Source organism: Daphnia pulicaria, chromosome 5 (assembly GCF_021234035.1).
Source record: "Daphnia pulicaria isolate SC F1-1A chromosome 5, SC_F0-13Bv2, whole genome shotgun sequence".
Classification (NCBI taxonomy): Eukaryota; Metazoa; Arthropoda; class Branchiopoda; order Diplostraca; family Daphniidae; genus Daphnia; species Daphnia pulicaria.
In genome coordinates this window covers 6,191,770-6,213,636 of record NC_060917.1, presented here as the reverse complement: position 1 = coordinate 6,213,636, position 21,867 = coordinate 6,191,770, and the positions used below count along the sequence as shown (strand labels likewise).

The following is a 21,867-nucleotide window of genomic DNA, read 5'->3' as shown; positions in this document are numbered from 1 at the left end:
GAGGGAAGGTAGTCAATCAAGACGACACTTTGGGTGGTTGAATTTCTACAAGTGCAATTGTCAGACAAGCTGAGCGAGCGGGAATAACACGTAGGGTGAATTGTTTTTAATTCCATCCTAAAACGCTGTTGTACGTGGCTCGTAGATGTCGAACATTGAAGGCATTTATATTTTGAGAATGGGATGCAAAACGTTTAGAGTTTTTTGGTCTCATTTTTTTGACGATGTATCATTGCCCACCTGGTCAAAAGAGCTATACTTGTTCAAGTCGACAGTTTAATGTCTGTGATGACTGCAATGTGATTTTTGTGGCCATAGTTGGTTCACTTGTCGTGCATTTGTGCAAATGTGTAAGTGATTGATGTGTTCGAAATTGTTTGCATTTTTTTAGGCAGACGTATTTACATATAGTTTTGTTCGCAATCAGTATCGGACACTTTCATTTTTGGCTAAATGGTGGAATTTTTCAACCGATGTCATGATGCAGTCAATAACAGTTTGATTAAATGTAAATAACTACATTCGTATTGCATCATGTATGGATGGTGCTTCGCAACCGGTTCCGATATTATCGCTCCTGCTAGTAGGTGTAGCTATCTTTTTTTGTGACGCCAATTGAGTCATCAGAGAGTTTCAAATTTCAATTTGTTAATTTGATCAAGAGCAGCCGGCTGCAGTCACAGACGATTCCCAGACTATGTCACCGAGTTGATTACTAGCAGAAAGCCCTTCACAGCCATTGAATGCAGTAGTTACGCTACTTGGAAAATTGGAGGATGCAGCGGCAATTCCCAGACCTTACTGGGTCTCACCGTATCCACAAAGTGAGTCACATGTTTTTTGCCTACAGTTTCTCATCATTCGCACAACTTTCGATTTCGATCAACTGATTGTTTACTCACTCGGCGCCAGTGGTGTTTTGTTTTCGTATATCTACTCCGAGGCTTTCTCCGCACTTGCTTGATCACATCATTTATTTGAAACACTGATTTTTGGTTGGAAATTTTTTTTTTAAATGCGCTGACAATAACTGTATTCAACCAACAGTGAACTTGATTTCTCTTTCTGTAACTTGTATTACGTCATTTACTTGTGCACTCGACTATAGTTGGTTTGTGGGAAAGGTTTTTCGCTGATTAGATATTGTTTGGACATGAAGGTCATTTCAGGAAAAGGTTTCAACACATTCGGCTGTGATGGAATCAAAACCCAAAAAGCCTGTTAAGTATCGGAAATTGACCTAAGGTTTAGTTGCATTGTGCTATCGGGTTGGTTTTTTTGATATCCCGTCATTTTTCCAATTCTAGTTGTAGGTATTTTTTTTGTTGAAACATTGGGTACTTTTATGTTGACCAATGTGCGCCTTCTCCATGTTAACATGTTATTGCGATGCGAGATGAATTGGCTTGTGGTGGAATTGCGGCGTTGGTGCTTGAAGCTTTGCTATCCAAAGTAAAGTGAAGGTAAAAAAAGTCTAAAAGAAGAAAGTCCACAGAGTGAAGGAGAACAAATGAAGGAGAAGTGAAAAAAGAAAAAGACAAAAAAAGAAAAGAAAGGGAGACGGTGTAGGAGAAGGGGGAAAAAGCATAGGAGAAGGCCGTTGAGAGTAGAAGGGGCAAATGAAGTGAAGGAGAATGGGGAGAACAACAGCTGTCGGTGAAGAGAACAGGCTCAATAGAAGGGTTCAAAACACGGTGAAGGAAATGATAAATAATAACAGGAGACACGACAATCGAATGGAATGGGAAAAAATTGATGACAAAAAAAAAAAGGCAACAGCAGTAATGGTGAAGGGAAAAGGTGTCTAGAAAGATAGCGAGACCACAACTTTGCAATCCACTCCCTAAGGAAAAAAAAAACGTCAACTCTATCAATAAGAGAAGGCAAACGAGGTTATAGAAAAGGGAATAAAATAAAGGGAAAGGTAAATCAATATTGGGAAAAGAATGAAAAGCTACATGTTGCCTTGAACGTGAACGCGGTAACCTCAACTTTGCAATCCACTCCCTAAGGGAAAAAATAAGGTCAACTCTATCAATAGGAGAAGGCAAACGATTGTAAAGAGAAGAGAATGAAATGGAGGAAAAGACAGTGGCGCTCTCGAAATGAAACAAGAGAAGGCGAAGGCAAAAAAGGAAACGCAAAGCATGGGAGTGAGAAAACAACCAAAAACAATCTAAAAAAGAAGGAGAATTGGGAGTTGAAGGAATGGGGAAACTTGTCACAAGGTCACAATACTGTAGCAAAAAGCAAACAAGGAAAAGCGGTGGAAATGCAAATGACGTGAAAAAAGTTGCAAGCAATATAGAGAAGGCGGAAATGCCTATGAGTAGGCGAAAATAACAAAGTGAAGGCAAAACAGTCTACAAAAGACAAACGAACCCTAGAGGAGGCAAACGAACACTGGTCAAGGCCAAAAAAAAAAAAAAAAAAAAAAAATTAGAGAAAGCAAACGAACTCTAGAAAAGGCAAACACATTTTGGAGAAGGCAAATACACTATAGAGAAGGCCAAAGCAAACTTTAGAGAAGGCAAACGAACTCTAGAGAAGGAAAACACATTTTACAGAAGGGAAACCAACTCTGGCAAAGGCCAAAAAAAAAAAAAAAATTGAAAATGCAATCGAACTTTACAGAAGCCAAACGAACTCTTCAGAAGGCAAGCATACTTAGGAGAAGGCCAAAAAAAAAATTAGAAAAGGGCAAACGAACCTTTGAGAAGGCAAACCAACTTTAGAGAAGGCCAACAAAGTTTAGAAAAGGGAAAAAAATAAATAACAGAAGGCAAACAAACTGTACACAAGCCCAAATAAAAATTTACGATAAGCAAACGATCTTTACAACAGGCTAACATGGCCTACAGAAGGAAAAATAAAATCTAGAGAAGGTCAAGAAACTCTACAAAAGGCCAAAGAACTTTGGAGAAAGCAAACAAACTGTTAAGAAGCTTACAAATCAAAGCCAACGATTAAGAGCTCTACAAAACGCTAGAGCAATTGGCCCACTCCCAAGACCAAGCCAACTAACCTTCAAGTCACCCAACACAAAACACCCATTCTCACACATAGTCCCACACACAACACTGATTACCAAACTTCAACCAAGGATTTGGCAATCGTCTTAATAATGAAAACTCAAAAGTCCAAACACGACGTCGTCTATTATTTAAAAAAAATGGGATAGTATAGAAACACATGTCTGGTCTGTCATCACGCATTTCATGTTCGCTCGAGCGTTAACGACAAGGTCGTGTGGAAAACGTATTGACATTTCTTGAGCGAATAAAGAATACATGATGATGAGGTTACAATAGCATATTATTAGTACAAATCTGTTACAACATTTTACTTTATTGACAACGTCTTACCTTGGCGAGACCTTTAACCTTTTTTAAACTTTGACGTGGGAATATCAAGTCGCTGGGTTCTCACCAATCAATTTGAATAACAGCCGAAAGTCCATGACGAAAGAGGTTGTCACGAGCAGCCGATAATAAATTCGCCATATCTTTATTTTTTCTTCGTTTTTAACTAGTCTCAACATATTGATGAAAAGTTATAAACTTGGCAGTAGAACAGAAAACCGCATAGAGACCTCATTCAACTCTCTAGAGACACACACGTAAGTTCGGGTCGGGACATGCTCACGTTTCTTCTTCTGGTGATTTGAGCGTAATTGGTCCTTTCCAAATCGTGCAAATAAACATTCTAACTCTACCCTTATTACTAGAATCATCAAAACCCGCTTTATAAGTGCACATCCTAATTGGAATTTCACTTATTTGCGACTCATTTGTTGTTTTACATTGCATGTCGAATGAAAAAAAAAACGACTCGAAAAAGTTGGCAAATTTTAAGACCACATTTTTCTTTTTTTTTTTTAAATTAAATGCATCCATCCAGTGCCAGTCTACAATTCATTTTTCTCCATGTGATTGGCACAGAATAAAATTTAAAAAACACATTATCGACACATTTCAACAGTGAAAAAATAAGCTGATTGAAATTGTCCTAGCACCCAAAAAAAATTCATGCATCGAGAAAATAGCAAAGGGAAATTTTACTTTTGAATTCACTGGTGCCCTTCGCCCGTCACAATCTCGTCAGAGTGAACCTCCTGACGATGCGCCGCTTCCACCAATTCTTCCATCGTGTAATGCGTGTAACTCGTGTCGCCCCTAGAGTGTTGACGTCTCATCATTTTCAGGGCGTCGTCGAAATCGTCGCCGAGGTGGACGTCAGAGTCTTGCTGGATAAAGTCGCTCATATTGTCCAGCTGGCGCTGGGCAAACATGGCGTTGAGAAGATCCCAGAGGCAACTCTCACGAGGGAAATCATTGTCTACTAAATTGACGAGGTAGTACGTCTCAGAGATTCGAGTTAAAAGATCGCGGGATGATGATCCTTCCGGGTACAGTTTACCCCACTGTTCACGCCAAAGGGCAAAGGCTTCATCTTTCCAGACTTTAAAGGAAACGGGATCGACAACTGTCGGTTGCAAGACTTCCCGTCCAGGGAAAACGCCCCAAGTAACAGCCACCGGCCTGTGTCGGTGACAATTGGTGTAATCCGCCTTACCCTGTTTGTATTAAAAATTACAAATATAATAAAAATGATTATGTATTTGATTAAAAATTGACTTACGTTGCTGTTGATGATGTGGAAATTGACGCGAGAGAAACTGGGCAGTACTTTTAAAAGGGCCTGAACATTCGCTTGGCACGTGAAAAATTCGAGATAAGCTTTTTGATAAACGTAGCCGCCTCTTGGTCCCCAACCGACAACAGGATCGTCGCTGGGAGCTCCATTAACATTGGGCTAAATTGATTAAAAAGAAAATCAACCATCAAGGTCACCATTTCAGGAAAAATATGCAAATGTACCTGAGAATTAATAGTCAAAACTCCTTTTTTGTTGAATTCCGATAGTTTCTCTTGAAGGAGCGACGTTTCTGAGCTGAGTTCTTCGTCGTTCCATGCAATTTTGGTAATTTTACAACCGGATTTGTTGAGCTGCCCTGACAGATAGCAGTGGAAAACATCCCATACATCTTGTTCCGAACACAGTTCCTCGCCCCACATTCGCAGCAGGTCGTCCTTGGAGCTCTTACTCTGTTTTCATTCAAAATATGGGGAAAAACAGGTTATCAAAAGAGAACAACAACTCCAATAGTCATCGATTACCTTCAAGTAAAAAAGATAATAATCTTTGAGCTCTCCGAATGCGGGTGAATCAGATTTTCCCCAACGACCATTTGGAAACTCGTCCCAATGACGAGTCCGGTAAATGTAAGCTTTGGGTCTTGACGACCAGAAAATGGGACGGACAGTCTCGGTGGATCGTTTGGCGTTGGCCGCCCTTCGCCACGGTAGAGGACGTCTAGGATCTGTGACCCAAAGACCCAATTGCTTCAAAATGGCTGTCGTTGCCACTTCTCGGTTCAAAGTGTAAAAGTGAATGCCAGGAGCCACTCCGGCATTGAACAGCTCGCGAATCAGAGTGACAGCTTGCTGGACGCCGTAATTGCGTATGGCTTCGTCGTTGTCTTTCATAGGAGCCAAAATGTCGGTGATCTCCTGTGGCACTTCTAATTTTGAAAGTTTGGCGATTTGACGCAGTGAATCGTACGACTGTATAGGCATGACTCCGGGTATGATGGGTACGTCAATGCCCAAAGCTCTGCAGTCGCGGACAAACTTGATGAACGTTTCCGCGCGGAAAAAGAGTTGCGTGATGATGAAATCTGCCCCGGCGTCAACCTGTCAGTTGGGAAATTTATGAAAATGAACAATTTCGATAAGTAAAATAAATTATTTTTATACCTTTTCTTTGAGGTGCAGTAAATCATCTTCATAAGAAGTAGCGTCGGGATGGCCAGTCGGGTAACCGGCCACGCAGATGCTAAAATCGTCGCCAAAAAGATCGCGAATGAGACGTACTAAATCGACGGCATATCGAAGTCCATTTTCAGGTGGCTGCCAATCTTGACCGATCGGTGGATCTGTCAAATAATCAAAGGGGTAAAATTAATTTCATTTAAGGGCATTTACGCCATCTAGCGTTGCCTAATACAAGACCGTAACGAACAAAGAACAACAACAAATGACAATAACAAACTCACCTCCCCTGAGGGCGAGAATACTCCTCACTCCCATTTCCCTCGCTCTGTTGAGGTGCTTGGTAACATCTTCTCGACTCAGATTGCAGCACGTTAAATGCAGCATGGTTTCAAGGCCACAATAGTTGAGAGCAGCACTGGCAATTGTCATTGATGATGTTTCCGTATCCCCACCTGGGTTGCCCGCTGGATGCCATGTGACATCACAAAACAAGGGGCAAGCTAATCTCAATCTTTCGAATCTATTTGAGGATAAAAAAAAGGTTAGGACAATTACACGAGCACACCAACTAAAAACAAACCTCACCTAGCCAAGAGATTGACAGCACCTTCTTTTGTTCGTGGAGGGAAAAATTCAAGAGAGAAAAACTTGTCGCCACTTTCAATTCGTAAACGAATCTTTTCCGCCAAAGATTTGTTGCCGGAAGTGTAATCGAAATCCGTGGGGCTTTGACATCGCTCCCCATCACGATTGGGGGTGTCTTCGCCGGAAGCACTCGCAGAGCTACTGCACATACCACCGTCCGAATTGTAATCGATTTTCGGTTTCATTTTGCTCAACCTGTTTTCACCCAAGACCTGTTGACTAAATCGATGACAATGTATAGAGAACGTGCAGCAACATAACACCCAGTGTTATGCACACAACTGACCTTCACGCTGTAGGAGCCGGCAAACGAGTAGAAAGAATTGCCATGCGACGTGAGGTTTTATATATTGTCTGAGTCACAAGTGGACGTCGACTTTGTCCAAAACAAGGAACTCCACACCCTCTACCGGTCATGATTTCAAACTGCTTCGGGAATATTCTATTAATTTTAATACAAAAATTCATAGAAAATGTTTTTTAAATTTGGAATGAATTTTTTTTAATTAATTATTAATTTCAAAAATTTTTTTGACATTTATTTCTGATTTTAGTTTTTTGTTGTTGTAAATGTTGCCATAGGCGACGATGACAGACGATGTTTCATTACGTAAATGTTGTTAAAATCGTTGATAAGAACAATTTGAGATTACATACGTCAACTGTGGACCTCGTCGTGAAGACGTGATAACTAGGTAAGATTGCACATGAACGTGAACAATTTCCATATTCCATTGTCCTTGAAAAGACTTGGAATAGTCGGAGCAGCTGTTTTATTCTTTTCCCTTTTTTACGAAATGCCGAAAGAGAAGAATCAAATCATGGATGTGGGGAAAATAGCTGTCAACTTGGTCACCAAATGGCCATCAAAACAGGTATGAAAATAATTTGTATATTATCTGCTGGACTTGGTAGATTTAGATCAAGTTCCTAAATATATGATTTCAAATGACAATCGACATGCATCCACTTATGTAAATGAGCAGATAGTTTCCCTACCTCCAGTGTTATGCAAATTCTTGTCCAAACAACCAAGACAGTTTCAGTTTTTTCTTAAGCTCTTCTTTCCTAAATTATTAAAATGTATTCATCTGTTTTTACTGTTTATTGCAGCAAGTGACACTTGGATCTTTCTGGCAAGAGCAAACTAGTGTCATTTTCTTCATGAGGCGATTTGGGTGAATGTTCTGCAGGCTGGCCGCGCAGGTAGACATATTTATTTAGATAAACACATCATATTTATTTTTATTTATTTACAGGAGTTGAGTTTACTCAGTCCTCGCCTCAGCCAAGAGAACGTTCGACTCGTCGGGATCGGACTGGAAGAGTTGGGAGTGGAGGAATTTGTAGAAAAAAAGTTTTGGGATGGAGGTAATAGTAAACTTGTCTCAATTACTAAATACGAATAAATGAATTCTAATTGTTTTAATTGCCTACAGAGTTGTACATAGATGAAAAGAAGAAGTCGTTCAATGACCTCGGATACAAACGTTTTTCCATTTGGAGTTTGCCTGGCCTTTTGTTGAGTCGCATCGCACGTTCCCAGGCAGCATTGGTAACGTCTCATACAGTTATATTGCCAAATGAATGGTTTGGTCGTGATATCCATTGTTGATTCTTCTTGCAGGGCAAAGAAAGGGGAGTAGGAGGTGATTTACGCGGTGATGGATTCCAGAATGGAGGATTAGTAGTTGTTGGCAAGGGAGGCAAGTTGCTGTATTCGTTCGTCCAAGAGAATCCTGCTGATCACGCCGCTAATGAAGATATCCTCAAGGTTCGTTGTGAATGTTTGATTTTTGTCAATTTTGGCGCAGAGTGAAAGGAGTTTGAACTAGATGGCGTCCAATGTGCTGTGTGGGATTCTTTTTCAAACGAAAAGTATCTAGACTTGAAAAATGGGCAGAGAAATCACGATTTACGGGGGGGGGGGATGAAGCGACGTGCTCGTGACTGTGTATCTGATATGGAGATTCCCATTTCAACCGCATTACAACTTTGTATCGACCCGCTTGCTTATTATTGATGAGGGAGGGGGTCGTAATCGACAAGTGCCGCAAGTTGAAAGACGAAACCAAATATCATTTGAATATTTCGACCGAGTGCCTTTGTTTTTAACGGTAAAATGCATTTCGTGCTCCCAGCAGCGCTGTGGAAGGAATTGGATGTTCAGTTTGAACCTCGTGCAACTGAATACCGAGAAATCCGAGTCCGGCAATTAGGGAAAGGAATTTTAAAAATCATCTCCCAATTCAACATCAAGGAAAGCTGGGAAGACAATTGGATTCTTAGGAAAATGCAATCGATCATCATTTATGGGGTTAGGTGTGTCCATGTCCAGCTGGAATATCTCATGTAGATTCTCAATTGACTGGACTCTTTTCTTTCTTTTTGTTTTTTTGATTTCTTTGTTTTTAATCATGTAAATCCTGTAGAGCGCCGACCGCGACCGACCCGTCTAGTCTCGTCAAATTGCGTGTGTCTGTACCGTAGTAGAAGAAGACACGCCGGCATCTGTCGTGAACCGATTGACGGAGCCGTTTTATTGGAACGAATCGTAGCGATGCCGGATCGAATGTCATCCGAAATGCCCAGCACAGATTCTGCGCTTTTGATTGCCTCGTTGATGGCGGTGGGAAACGATAACTCTGATGGGCAAAACAGGTCCTCTAGAATCTCTTCTCCTTTCCCATTGCTCTCTCTCAGGGGGATACCGTTTCACCATCTGATCTTAATTTTGTTTAGACAAGAGAATCGGGAAAATAGACGGGAGGGCCTATTGAAACATTTGTGGGCTCAATGTAACTCGTTTCTTGGAAGCCACGGCTAAACAAACGACTTTGGTTTTCAATTTCCATCGCGTGTAATTGTTTTTCTGTATTTATTTATAACTTCTTCATGTACAGGCCTTGAATTTGAGTGGGCTGATGCTGGACAAGTCAACCGACGAGCAACGACCGGCGGCCGCTTCTCCGGCTGCGTGCGATCAAGATGTTTGCAGCTTGAAACCGAAATCGCCAGCCTCCTCCTCCGACTAATTCCCACATTTCTACATATTTTCTTTTGATTGCTCATATCCTTGACCCTTTTTTTTCTTTCCTCTGAGGCTAATGCCTTCCCATCTTCTTTGATTTCGATGCTGCACATGTTCACTTATAATTGTGTGTGTTTGTGTGCGACTACTATGTCGAGAATTTTGTTTTGACTGGCCAAGCGCCAGATGATTTTCCTCTTTTATCTTTCTGTGGTTTCAATTTTTTGAGAAAGCAAAGCGCATTATTGGGAGGGGGGCTCCTCCACGGTCTGCCATGAAATCTTCCGTCTCAAAATTTGCTTTTGCATTGGACGGGAGATTGAATTAGAGGATTAAAAATATGTTTTTTTTAATTTCTGACCGCGACGGTTGTCCTTTCACGATATTGCGCTGTAGCATTTTTCTCAATAAACGAATGGAATTAAAATATTGTTTGTTTTTTTTTAAATTTTCCCATCTGAAATGGAATGAAATTATGGAATTGCAAATGACATTGGTGTGTGTGTTAGTCATGGTGGTTGATTTGGAATAGCCAAAAACAAACCAGCAAGGTCTTGTGCGTGTGTCTATTTCACCCGGCGCCACACCCTTTGATAAGTTTTTCACGTGTTGGAAGAATTCGATTGTTGGCGTGTGTGCACTAGTACTTGAAGCTCTTTGACCAAACTGTATATTTATATTTTTCCACGAATAAATACTGTTGTAAAATCGAGGTGAATGTTGCTGCTGCTGCTGTCTTTGGTGCTGGACGGGAAAAAGAAAATGTGTTGCGTGCTCCTTTTTCTGACTGGCCGTTATCTGGGCGATGGCATCTCTGCTGCTGTTGGCATGTGCCACGACAATTATGTGGTGGTGTGTCGTTGCGATTATTATTAGAACAACCCCCCAAAAATGGAGTTTGGTGTGAAATTGTGAATTCATTGCCAAAAGGCAACACAAGAAAACCCAAGAAGAATCGCGTCGGACGACCTTGTCGAAGTGATTTCTCTGCCAGATTTTCTTCTTGGTGAGGAGATGATGCGGAGTTGGTTATATGCAGCGGAGGATGCCAGCAGAGAGTTACATGACCGACCTTGCCGATGGACGGAATTCCAATCGATTCTCATCAACAACAACAACGAGACTTGTTTTTGGCGTGGGGTTAACTGACGTGTGTCCATCCATTTTGGAAACGTTGAATTGAATCTAAATATTGTTATTACGTCGATGCAATTTCCCCTTGACTTGGATATTTCGACATTGTTGGCCGTGCCTCTTCGTGCCGATTTCTTCATCCCCCCAGCCTGCTGCTGCTGTTATTGGTGCTGGCTGGGTTTTTTTGTCCAGCCAGTCACCTCCACAGGCAACCGGCCAAATGGCCAAGACCGAAATGTTACATTTCTCTCTATTGTCCGTGCTGAGCTTTTTTGGGCCGGCCCAACTATACACTCTGTGAACTCGCGGCAGAGAAGTCTGAGTTGAGAGTTTTGGCCATATCAGCGCCATAAAGCGCGTCATTGCGCCAAACGGAAATGGCGATGCGGCCCGCAGAGTTGCACATCCTATTGGCCGTCGACCAGAGTTATCATTTTCTCTTCCCCTGACATGTAGTTCTTCTAGCCCGGTGACCAATTTGATGACAACAACCAAAGTTGATAATGAATTGGAGATAAGAATAAGAGGCGGACTAGTCTCGAATTTTTGTCATTTCTTTATTATTTCTTTTTGTTTTTCCATCATTTCAAGTTGTTTTTTTGACAGAGTAAATAAATGCACTGACAGGACAACAACAATCAAAGCGACTCGGAATTTCATCATTTCCCCATCATCATCTGCGCGCGCGCAAAATTAAAAAAAAAGGTGTTTTACTATTTTTCATCGTCGTCATCGTCATTTGGTTTGCTCGTCGTTGGCAATCAAATAGTTGGCAATTCAATGGCATTGGCACACACAATTAAAAAACAAACAAATGGATAAGATAAGAGTCTGCCGGCAAAAATTATGTGTAGTAAATGAATGAAAACGGGCTGAAAAGGAAGAAGAGGCAAACGAGTGCGGGGGCGGACTGTACATTATGTCATTGCGAACAAACAGATTTATCGGGTTTGGATGGGGGGGGAAAGAAAGATGAAGGTGGTGGCTCTACAATACGCACTTGAATGAATATCTATTTATAAACGCTCTAGAATAGAGTGTAGTACGTGTTAGGTTAGGTCAATATAATTCCAAAAAAGAATAGCACGAAAAATGGGCGAATAATCAAAATCAACTGGGTATCACAATGCAGTCAAACAAGGATGTGCGCGTCTCTTTCCCTCCTTCATCGTGTACTACCATTCTTCTTCTTCTTCTTCTTCTTTTGTTTGCATATTATTATTAGCTGACGATGATGATGTAACGATGATGAACAAAACGGTGATCGATGACGTCGCTCGATCAAAAGACGCGCAGGTGGTGCACAACTGCATACACAAACTTGGTTCTTTTCTCTCATCATCTTTTCTCTACATCACTTTCTCTTCGACTACATCACACACACACACACACACACACAAGAGATGAACATATGTCACAGTCTTGTTATCACATCCGCATTATGTCAACCCGGAAACACAACAACAACAACAACAACAACAACACCACAAAAGACGAAAAAACGAAATTTGAAAGCGCAAAAATTGGCGGTTTTTTTTCTCATTCGCCCCCCCAGTCCCCAATCAATTTCGAGTTGGGAGGGGGCAGGAAATAATTTGGCAGCGCAAAAATGAAAGTGAAGCAACGGACACGCACGGATGGACAATCAATAAAGTCACAATAAGCCAAGACGAAATTGATCGATAATTTTTTCCAAGAAGAAAGAAACAAGAAAAGTGAAAGATTGGACATGATGATGGTCGGCGGTGGCGATCTGATGGCAATATAACGACGTGCTGGTGAAATGATTTCTACAAGAAGAATAATAAGTGTATAGACAAATACGAGCAGCAGCAGCAGCAACAGTGTTGTTGGTAGATATTATTTATAGCGATAGATGGATGGATAGAGGAGCTGGAATTATATAAAAGGAAAATTTATTCAGACGTCCTTGCCTGAAGCTGCGCTGGGCGAAATTCGAATTTCAAATTGTCAGTTGCTGGACAACAAGCTAGGCGAGGTTATTCCTCCCCGGACTTGTTCTTCTTCTTCTTTAACTGTGGAGATGCCCATCGTCAATTCATTATCATTTCCTTATTCGTCGCTCCTGCTGCTGCTGCTGACGGACTCCCATTCTCGTGTGTCGAAAACAACCAAAACGTATACCGTTCTTCTTCTTTCTTTCTTCTTCTTTTTGGGTTCCAAAATATCCAACTGGTTTTCTCTTCTGGTTTGTTGTCGTGACTTTTTTGGTCTCAAATTGTGTGTGGCTTTGATTGACGAGTTGATATTCTGATTGTTATTCTTATTAATATATTTCGACCAGCGCAGAACCAGTTCCTCTTCTTGTTTTCTTTTTCTCTCTCTCGGCTGCTGGGGAAGAGATGAGAGAGAAAAACTTAAAAATAGAAATGAGAGGGGGGAAATCATTTCCAATTGGGGGAAGGTGTCGCGGGCAAGAGGTGTCGACGACTTGCGTGTGTTGTTCGGGACGACGACAAAATCAGGAAAAGAATCAAAATAGAAAATGCTGCACTGACAACTTACAACATTTTCGGGTGTTGCATTTTTTGAAAAAGAAAGTTTAACGGGTCACGTCATTGCCGGCGAAACAGAGGGATAAAACAGGTTCGGTTGCTATGTACACAAAATCTGGATTGGATTTGAGGGGGGAATTAAAAATTAAAGAAGAAGAAGAAGAGTGTGTCGTGGAAATAGATATTAGATATAATAAACTCAACTGCGCTCCTATAAATTCATCCTTGGCTGGAAGGACGTCAGTCAATCATTTCGTCCAAATGATCCAAGTCCTTCCTTCTACCTTTTTTTTTATTATTTTCCGGCTGGCTGGACGGACGGCCGGAAGCCGGAGCCATTTCTTTTTTTTAAGAGCAACCGCATCGGTCGACGACCATGCCGGGCAAATTGCCGTGAATGATGTTAAACTCGTTGTCAAAGTAGAGCATGGAGATGGGCGACATTTTGCGTGGGGCGCAGCACGGGCCGGCCGTGCCCGCCGGATTGGCCTGTTGCACGATGTGCGTGTGCGGATACTTTTGCAAAAAGACGTAGGGACACTCGCCCGAGCAATAATTGGCCTCGTACTTTTTGGGGGCGATGATCCAGTCCCAGCCGAACTCGACAAAGTCAACCGTCAACGGGTAGCGGCAGCAGCGCGTCTCCGACGACGTCTCGTCGCAGTTCAATCCGATCGTCCGTTTGGTCCGCTGCTTACGCCCGTCTGTCGTCACCACCTCCACAAATGGCATCTAATATCAAACAAATTATAAAAATATTAAACTCCTCCATTCAAATTCAAATGCAAATTCAAAGTTGATTCATTACCAGGGCTCCGTCGGCGTGGAGGTGATCGTTGACGATAAACGGGACGGGCTTGCCAGCGCTGGATGGCGACGGTTGCGGCGGCGGAGTGGACGGGCCACCGACGGTAAAGGACGGCGGAGGTCCGTGGTCGCCGTGGACAGCGTGGACGACCAGGCCCAGATTGTCTTCCGGCCACCGGAACCAATCGGCTACGACTTTGCGGACCTCAAACGAGACCCATCCGCCGCTCTGCTGTTGTTGGTTGTTGTTGATGTTGTGTTTGCCGGTGGCGGGTACCTTGTCGACGAGTTCCAGGAGCGGCGGTAAAGCGACGCGGGTCATGCGGACGGGATTGAGGACGGGCGACTCACCGTCGGGAACGCGGACGACTTTGTAAATGTAAATCCAGACGGTGCTGGCGTTATTGGCTGCGCTGGCCGTTTTGCTAATGACCTGGGCCTGTTGGTGGTGGTGACTGTTGCTGCCGGGCGACTGGACGATGGGCTGCGACGATGGCGACGTGCCGGGCAACTGATTCTGGATGTAGAGCCACAGGTGGGCCTTGTCGACTTTGCTGCTGCGCGTCACCTTGTCGGAGAATTTAAAGTAAATCGACTCCATGCCTTTGGTGGTCGTCGACTCGGTCCGCTTCAGGGCCTGTCTCACGTGCGGCACTGCAACCCAACCGGCCGGTCAAATAAAAACAAACGACAACAATAAATTGATTAGATCAGCAGTGGCACGTGTCTGGATGGACGGATGGATGGAACCAGCACCCAAATGACGTCACACCGGGGGATTAGGTTTACTATTTTTAAATTATAAATAATAAATAGCGGCAACAGGAATTGCATTGGCCAAGATCTATGGCGACGGCCGATAGAATTGCGTTTCGACTGTCATAGAAGGAGACGAAAATCTAAAAATAAACTCCCAAATCTTATTCGATATAACGTCGATTGATGTTGTCGATTGGCCATTTCCTCGTTACATGACTGCGCGACTATAGGCCCCTCTATAACTTTTGACCGATGAAATCCCGTCCGGATTTGGATTGCACAACATTTCCCCATTTCGATTGTGCGCCACCCGGTGACTTATTCCCACCACTTTCGCATTGAACATGGCAACAGCCTGACCGAATAGAAATGGATGGATGGATGAAATGTTAAACTTACGGTGCTGGGAGAAGGCGATGACCTTTTCGGTGCGGGCGTGAAAATCGTCCTCCTCCTCGTCGTAAACGGGTCCCGTTTGAAAGGCCTGGTCGCTCTGCTGGTGGTGGTGGTGGCTGTTGTGGCCGCCACGGCTGTGACCACCCGCCGGCGGGGCATCGCCCTGCATTCCGTAGAGATCCAGGAGGTGATCCAGCGGCGGAATGCGCGGCGGAAGACGGCCCGTCATGTTGGGCGCCCGCTGCATGCCCAGTTTGCTCAGAATTTGGTCCTTGATGACCTCCAAGTTGCGGCGGCGCAGCTCCTCGCGCTGGATGCACGACGTGCAATTGGACGGGATGTAGGAGCCCGGCTCGGGCAGGAGGCCCATCAAAGAGCCGGACGATGACGATCCGCCAGCGCCGGAAGACAAGGAGCCATCAGCACGGCTGCTGGCGTCGTTGACGAAATTGTTGCCGTGTCCGTCGGAATTGTCTTCGTTCTCGTAATCCATCCCGTCGCCGGCCGCTTCCGGATAGCCGGTGGTGGTCGTGCTGGACGGCGTCGGCTGCTGTCGATCGGTGAGGTGGTGCTGGTGTCGATGCGGATGTTGTTGGTTGTACTTTTGGTCGTTGTAATTCAAATTCTTGTTGAGGTTGTAGCTGGACGGATAAGATCCGGCAGATGTTTGGTGGTGGTGCAGTTGGGCGGCGGCCACTTGCTCCGGCCAGCAAACGCCCATCAACACCACGACGACAATAGTGGCCAACATGTTGTTGTTGGTGGTGGCAGTGATGCTGGGCCGACGATCTCGGCAGCTGCCCGTCGACACTTTGCAGAGCATTTCGGCCGCGGCGGAATTCTATTGGACAAAGTTAAGGAGTCGATCAAGTTGATGTAGGTCAAATCAACGACGGCCAATGGCGAAACACTTTGGATAGAAATGCGGAATCGGAAACGGGTCAATCAGCGACGGACAGGATATGAAACGTTTAGTCGTTGGAAATGACTGGGCGGTGGATGCAAGTCGACACCGGCGGGTGCGATTTGACCAAACGGAATAAAAAAATCGAAAGATTCAAAACGTGTGAGTGTCTGATGGGTGGGGAGAGAGTTTGATGGTGCAGCACTTGGTGGGGCCCGTCGTATCTTTAATTTCGCCCAGTTATCGATCGGTGGACGGCCAAAAAGGGTCGAAAGAGAATTTTTCTTTAATTCTAATTAAAGTCAATTCAAATTCAATTCAAGTGATGGAAATGGGGGGAAAAAGGAGAGGAGAGACTGGCGTCTGCAACTCGACCGATTCAAGAGTGGACTGGCCGACTGTCCGTCTCTCGCAGTCACTTATATACAGCAGCAGCAGCAGGAGCACGCCCGTAGCCCAGCCAGCCGCTCCAGCACACGACGACTACTACTACTACAACTACCAGCAGCGCTGCCCACCACCACCACCGGCAACAGCAGCAGCAGCAGACATGGCAACTCTAAAGGATGACTATTGGCCGGCCCTGCCGCTCGGCGCTAGACATGATTCACTTTTCAAAGAGCACAGCTACATGCTCACAAAGTAAAACGAATGAACTTGGAATTATTATTACACAGGAGCAGTAGGAGCAGTAGGAGCAGCGAGAGTAGTACAGAGAGACTAAATTAGAGAGAAAGCCGAGAAAATGGGCAGCAGACAAGTCTGGTGCTCAATACACCAGGGGGGTAGGGGAGGCTAATATTTTAGTAGTAGGTACCAGCAAATTCCCGTCTGTGCCCTGCCCACGCCCAGCCGACGCCCACACAATCCCCCCAGCCACTTTTTATTTTTCCCTTTTTTGTCCAAGAGGCCGAAAAACCTTTTAAACTATTTTCTTATTCCCTTTTTTCTTAATTTCTTCTTTTGCCTTTTAGGTTATTGGCTCTTGAGTTTTTCTCTTCTTTCCAGTGTCCGACTTTGATGTCCAGACGAGATCCACGTCCAGTCACTTTATTTTCCCATGGAAAAAAGGCAACGGCCAGCACTAGCACATCGATTATGAGAATGGACGGCGGGAATGTTGTCCTGGAAGTTCCGTATAACGACGCCCACGCCTCCTGATTCCAGTCACGCAAAATATTCCACCGAGTCTTTTCATTCATTCCGTGAATAACTCGGCAATAATCAAATGTTTGGATCTATTTTTAATTTGGTTTGTTGGTTTTTTTACTGGCCCCGGTGAAGGTTAAAGGTCAAACTCGATTGATGCCCCCGCGTGTGCCAAATCGACGGCCCACGTGAATTCTAGATTTTCCAGGGAAACGGCAATCAACTCGTTGGCTGGCCAATTCGGCGAACATCACGTGCTGTTAGGCCTAATCATCTGAACTAGATCTCTACGAATTCGGCTAATCAATTGTCGTCGTCAACTATTTATTGCCGTCCCGATTCGATTATTCCGCCCAGCGTTAATATTTCCCCCCTTAGCGATTGAATTGCTGGAATTCCTGGCCGATGTGTTGTTGACGTTCCACCACGTTCCATAGATTAGATATTTAACGACACGATTCTTTCTTCTTCTCCTTCTCCTACACTTATCCAATGGGCATTGGGCACGTGGACATGGAGAAGTTGAGCTGGGCTGAGCTGGGCCTCATTGGCCTTTTCTCTCTGTTATCGCGCGAGTGTCTTTGGCCGTCCCCCCCAGTTGATCTCCTGTACACAGACACTCGATCGCCGGCCCTCTTCTCCAGGCTTCTTCTATATGGTACATGTGTACATATGGGTTATATAGTACACTCAGCTCAGCCCAGCTCACTGTTGGATGGCGATGTGTGTCAGCAACGCAGCAGCAATGTGTCAAGAGAAGAAGAAAACATGTGTGAAGATAAGATTATAGATGATGATTATTGGGGGGGATTTGGGATGCTGCTCTACCACCGCCACTGCACGTGGCCGGCCGGCCGGCCAATCCGGACCAGTGAGCTGCCCATCTCCTCACTCGATTCGGGACTGGTCACGTTTCGAATCGATTAGGCTTTGGGTCCTGTTGATGCTCGACTAATAATCTCATCATCGGTCATTCGAAACTCCTGCAGATTGGCAGACTGGTGAGTTTTCCAGTTTCATTTTCCTCGGCCACTATGGCGGCGGCAGAGATCGTGGAGAGATCGTGGGGGCCATTCGTTCTGAATAATTCTAATGGCCATCGTCATTCGTCATGTCACAGTGAACTCGATGAATGAACTCGATTACCAACAGCAAATCAAGTCGACCCCAATGTTGTTTGTTGTTGCCGTTGTTGATGCTTGACGGGCATGTGCAGTCATAGGCCGCGCCTGGTCGAACCCTGCCACATGATGATGGCACTATGGCACTATGGCACTGGACTATACAGACGCAAATGACGCGATAACCGCGACTCTAAACGGCGACTCTCTCATTACCCTGGCACAATTAACAGCCTAATGCAATAATTTATGACTTGCTGTTGTTCTAATCAGTTGTTGTTTTTGTAGTATCACAACAACAAATTTGCCCGCCCCCTGCCCCGAAGAAAAAAGAGACGGACAACATTTCAAATTGACGACGATGACGACCACCACCTGTTAACTGAGCGATGTGAAATCGGAGCGTTTCCTCCTCTCGGCTCCTGGCGCGATATGGATGGATATGGATAGATGGATGGATGGAAATGGAGGGGTATAGAATAGAGTCGAGTATAGGCAATGTGTAGTTGTTCGTATCAATGGCCAGTATATGGCCGTTTGGCATCAGATCTCAAAAAGCAATAGTGCTGTAGACGGACAGCCAATATTCGCCGAGTCAGCACGACATTCTAGACGGAATTTTTAGCTCTAGCAGACAGACGCAGACAGACAGAAATGAAATGTAACCACCACTACCAGGAGCAGGAGCAGCTGGGGCGATCAAATTCGCCTATAGATATTATGACCAGGCAGATGAAAACCTGCATGAAATGATCCTCACTATTGTCTAAGATAAGGGCGACAAGGGGGCGAAGAATTAGCATCTGGTAATAAACGCGTGTGTCATCATCACAGCCGGCATCAATCGCCGTGGGAGGACAAGGGGAAGTCACGTCACGTCTCCCAGTCCCAGTCCCGGTCGTGGCCCGCCCCAATGAGAAATTGGAGAACAACGAATCGACGGATAAGATCAACAAATAAGACACGACCTACCCTGCTGATGCTGCAGCTGCTACAATGGCTCCTCCTGATGTTTCCTCCTCTTCGATCCTGATGGGTTTATTCTTCGTTGCTGGCCTTTATTTCCTGTTTGGTATTGGGACCACGTCGTCACAACGGCGGCGGGACAGGCCGCAAACAGGACGGAAACAAGGACGGACGACCATATAGATGATGTAGGGCCGTGCAGACACACTGAAGGGGGGTTGTTCACTTGTTTAATAACAATAATAATAATAATTGGACTTCATTTGACTCAATTGGCGCACAGCCAATGGTTTGACACGAATGGGGTGATGCGTGGGGCTAGTCGAAATGGAACGCCGTGCTGGATGAAATCAGAACAAAATTTGAAAAAGAGAAAACGGATGAACTTGGCTGGATGGAATAGGACAATGCGGATGAGCTACAACCTAAAACATCAAACACACACACGGGGAAAAAGTTGGTGAAAGTCAAAGAATCGAAAGTCGTCACTCTGGCTAGGTGCTAGTTTGCGTTATATTTCCATCCCAAAAAACAAAATGTTACTCTGAGCTAAATCTTACTCAACAACAAATCGTCAGCCTGGATAACAAAACAAGCAAAAGAGAAGTGAGGGACACTGGCGAGTTGTCGAATTACAGGGTGAAATTGTGGCAATAACAATAGGGATTTTTCGGGTTGTTATTCAATTTGTGATAATGTGTCTAAAATTGTCTCTGATTATTATTATTATTCAATGGTGTGGTGAAATCAAAGCTTGGCCGTCGCACGTCCGTCCGTCCGTTCCTTCCACCAGCCAATTTCCAGACCAACTAAATTGTCTCGGCCAGACAACACTTGCCTATAGCTGCCCGGCTGCTACCCTATGTAGTCTCTAGTCTCTACTCTACTCCACTGTTGCTGGTGGCTCATCATCAACCCTCTATACTAGACTAATACTGGGTCCGTTGTAGGTATCACCGAGTCTTATCCAGCCTCCTCCTTCTTCTTCTCCTCATGGGCTGGCCAACTAATAAGAGCCGCTCGTAAAATGGCGATGATGAAACAACCTATTACGACTGGACGCTGTTGGGCTGCTGGAAGAAAATTATTGTTGTTATATGTTTGGTTCTATTTTTGGTAACTCATCGACGAGGACCAACGGCGCGTTTTATGTTGGCGGGTCTGGCCGGAGACGACGACGGTGCGTATAGATAGTAGCAGTAGTGGTAGTGGTAGAGCACACAGGTATTCCCTCGCAGCGAGGGGTCAAATTAGAAAAAGAAAAAAGATAATCAAAATAAGCAGGAAGAAGAAGAAGAAGAATATGCTGCTGGGAAGAAAAGCCAAGAGAGAAAGCCATGAGCGCCCCCTTTTTTGTTCTTCTTTGGTTTTATTTTATCTCTCCTTATCTTATCTTATCTTATATTGGATTGTATATTCTTTTATATATATGTATTCGGACTGCTGCAGCTGGGTATCTCTCGACAGCTAGTCGTTGTGGCGTGTGTGCTGTATAGCCTTTGTCTGTTTGCCCTTGTTGTTGTTGTTTAGAGACAGTAGGAGCAAGTTCTTCTTCTTCTTGTGGGCTAGCAGCAGCAGCAGTTCACAGTAATAATAATAGGAAAAAAAGGCCATCGTCGCCATGGTAGTCCACCAATGGGAAGATGAGGAGAGGCGCCCAACAACCTACCCAAAAGACTATCGCATAGACCTCAAGGAGAATGAACCAACAGCATACAAAGAAGAACATGAAGAAGGTCCTCCTGCTGCTGCTGTTGCTGGGTCATTTAAAGGTCATCACCTGTGTGTGCCGTGTGCCCGTCTCTCTACAACATATACAGGCCACCACCACAGATAGTCTAGTCTCCTGCTCACGGGCCTATTATATTTTACTCGACGTTTCCGACGGCCGCCCTTGGATAGAATTCGGCCGTCAGATGACATCCGCGTCATGACGTAATAATACGCAATAAATCGGACGACGCAATCAATTGCGTCAGCAGTAGACTGAGATGGAGCCAAACAAATATATCGACCATCTATCGAATTGATTGGATCAGCAGGAGAATATAAGACGACGACGGGCTATAATGTGGCCGGTCCTCCGGTCGGAATAAGGTGAAAGATATACGGACGAGAAAATGATGATGATTACCTTGGCGGATGACGGATGAAGAGGCTACAGGCGATCAGCACACTCATCGGGGAATAATGCCTAAAACATTGTCTAGACAATGTCTGATGTTGTTGTTGTCTGAAAGGTCTTGCGTGTTGTTGTTGCTGCCTCGGTCAATAATTCCCGGCACTGGTCGTTCAAACTGAGAGTATAGCTGCTGATGGATGCACCGGTATCATCAACACAAGATAGTTCTATCTGCTGCTGAATGGATGGATGGAAGGCGACTATATATAAACGGCAGTCGGCCGGCCGGTGCGTACAGCAACAAGTCATCATGCACCACCACCACCATGGGAAGAAAAAATATCCAAGGAATAAGATTGGCTGCTGGCATGGCAGCAGCCAATGATGGAAGACGATTCTCTCTTTTCTTATTTTTCCCTTTTTTGTTTTTTGTTTCCCCAGCAACGTCACCACCACCAACGTTTTGTGCTGCGCTTGTTG

The 21,867-nt window shown here is 44.4% G+C and overlaps 3 protein-coding genes across 9 annotated transcripts; 1 reads left to right on the top strand and 2 right to left on the bottom strand.

Annotated features, from left to right (window-relative positions):
- Positions 1 to 3,294: 3,294 nt before the first annotated feature.
- Positions 3,295 to 6,921, bottom strand: LOC124340499 (methylenetetrahydrofolate reductase-like). Of its 3 annotated transcripts, none has more exons than XM_046793048.1 (8): positions 6,769 to 6,921; positions 6,423 to 6,701; positions 6,119 to 6,357; positions 5,820 to 5,998; positions 5,181 to 5,756; positions 4,881 to 5,108; positions 4,642 to 4,815; positions 3,295 to 4,576 (listed from the first exon to the last, which is right to left on the bottom strand). In XM_046793048.1, exons 2-8 carry the CDS (start codon positions 6,665 to 6,667, stop codon positions 4,070 to 4,072), a joined length of 2,148 nt encoding a protein of 715 aa, XP_046649004.1. In that variant the 5' UTR covers positions 6,668 to 6,701; positions 6,769 to 6,921; the 3' UTR covers positions 3,295 to 4,069. The 3 variants fall into 3 exon arrangements, with proteins under 3 accessions (XP_046649004.1, XP_046649005.1, XP_046649003.1); XM_046793049.1 differs by having other exon boundaries at positions 6,423 to 6,694; positions 6,769 to 6,864; XM_046793047.1 differs by having other exon boundaries at positions 6,423 to 6,830.
- A 149-nt stretch (positions 6,922 to 7,070) lies between these two features.
- On the top strand, positions 7,071 to 9,940 carry LOC124340562 (prostamide/prostaglandin F synthase-like). Of its 2 annotated transcripts, none has more exons than XM_046793154.1 (7): positions 7,071 to 7,177; positions 7,290 to 7,357; positions 7,596 to 7,688; positions 7,742 to 7,853; positions 7,922 to 8,037; positions 8,110 to 8,256; positions 9,386 to 9,940. In XM_046793154.1, exons 3-7 carry the CDS (start codon positions 7,665 to 7,667, stop codon positions 9,515 to 9,517), a joined length of 531 nt encoding a protein of 176 aa, XP_046649110.1. In that variant the 5' UTR covers positions 7,071 to 7,177; positions 7,290 to 7,357; positions 7,596 to 7,664; the 3' UTR covers positions 9,518 to 9,940. The 2 variants fall into 2 exon arrangements, with proteins under 2 accessions (XP_046649110.1, XP_046649111.1); XM_046793155.1 differs by having other exon boundaries at positions 7,075 to 7,177; positions 7,295 to 7,357.
- A 1,243-nt stretch (positions 9,941 to 11,183) lies between these two features.
- Positions 11,184 to 21,633, bottom strand: LOC124340506 (growth/differentiation factor 8-like). 4 transcript variants are annotated; one of them, XM_046793071.1, is made up of 5 exons: positions 21,400 to 21,633; positions 19,272 to 19,605; positions 15,129 to 15,966; positions 13,972 to 14,624; positions 11,184 to 13,895 (listed from the first exon to the last, which is right to left on the bottom strand). In XM_046793071.1, exons 3-5 carry the CDS (start codon positions 15,946 to 15,948, stop codon positions 13,512 to 13,514), a joined length of 1,857 nt encoding a protein of 618 aa, XP_046649027.1. In that variant the 5' UTR covers positions 15,949 to 15,966; positions 19,272 to 19,605; positions 21,400 to 21,633; the 3' UTR covers positions 11,184 to 13,511. The 4 variants fall into 4 exon arrangements, with proteins under 4 accessions (XP_046649027.1, XP_046649028.1, XP_046649026.1 ...); XM_046793072.1 differs by lacking the exon at positions 19,272 to 19,605; XM_046793070.1 differs by lacking the exon at positions 21,400 to 21,633 and having other exon boundaries at positions 19,272 to 20,054.
- Between the last annotated feature and the right edge of the window lie 234 nt (positions 21,634 to 21,867).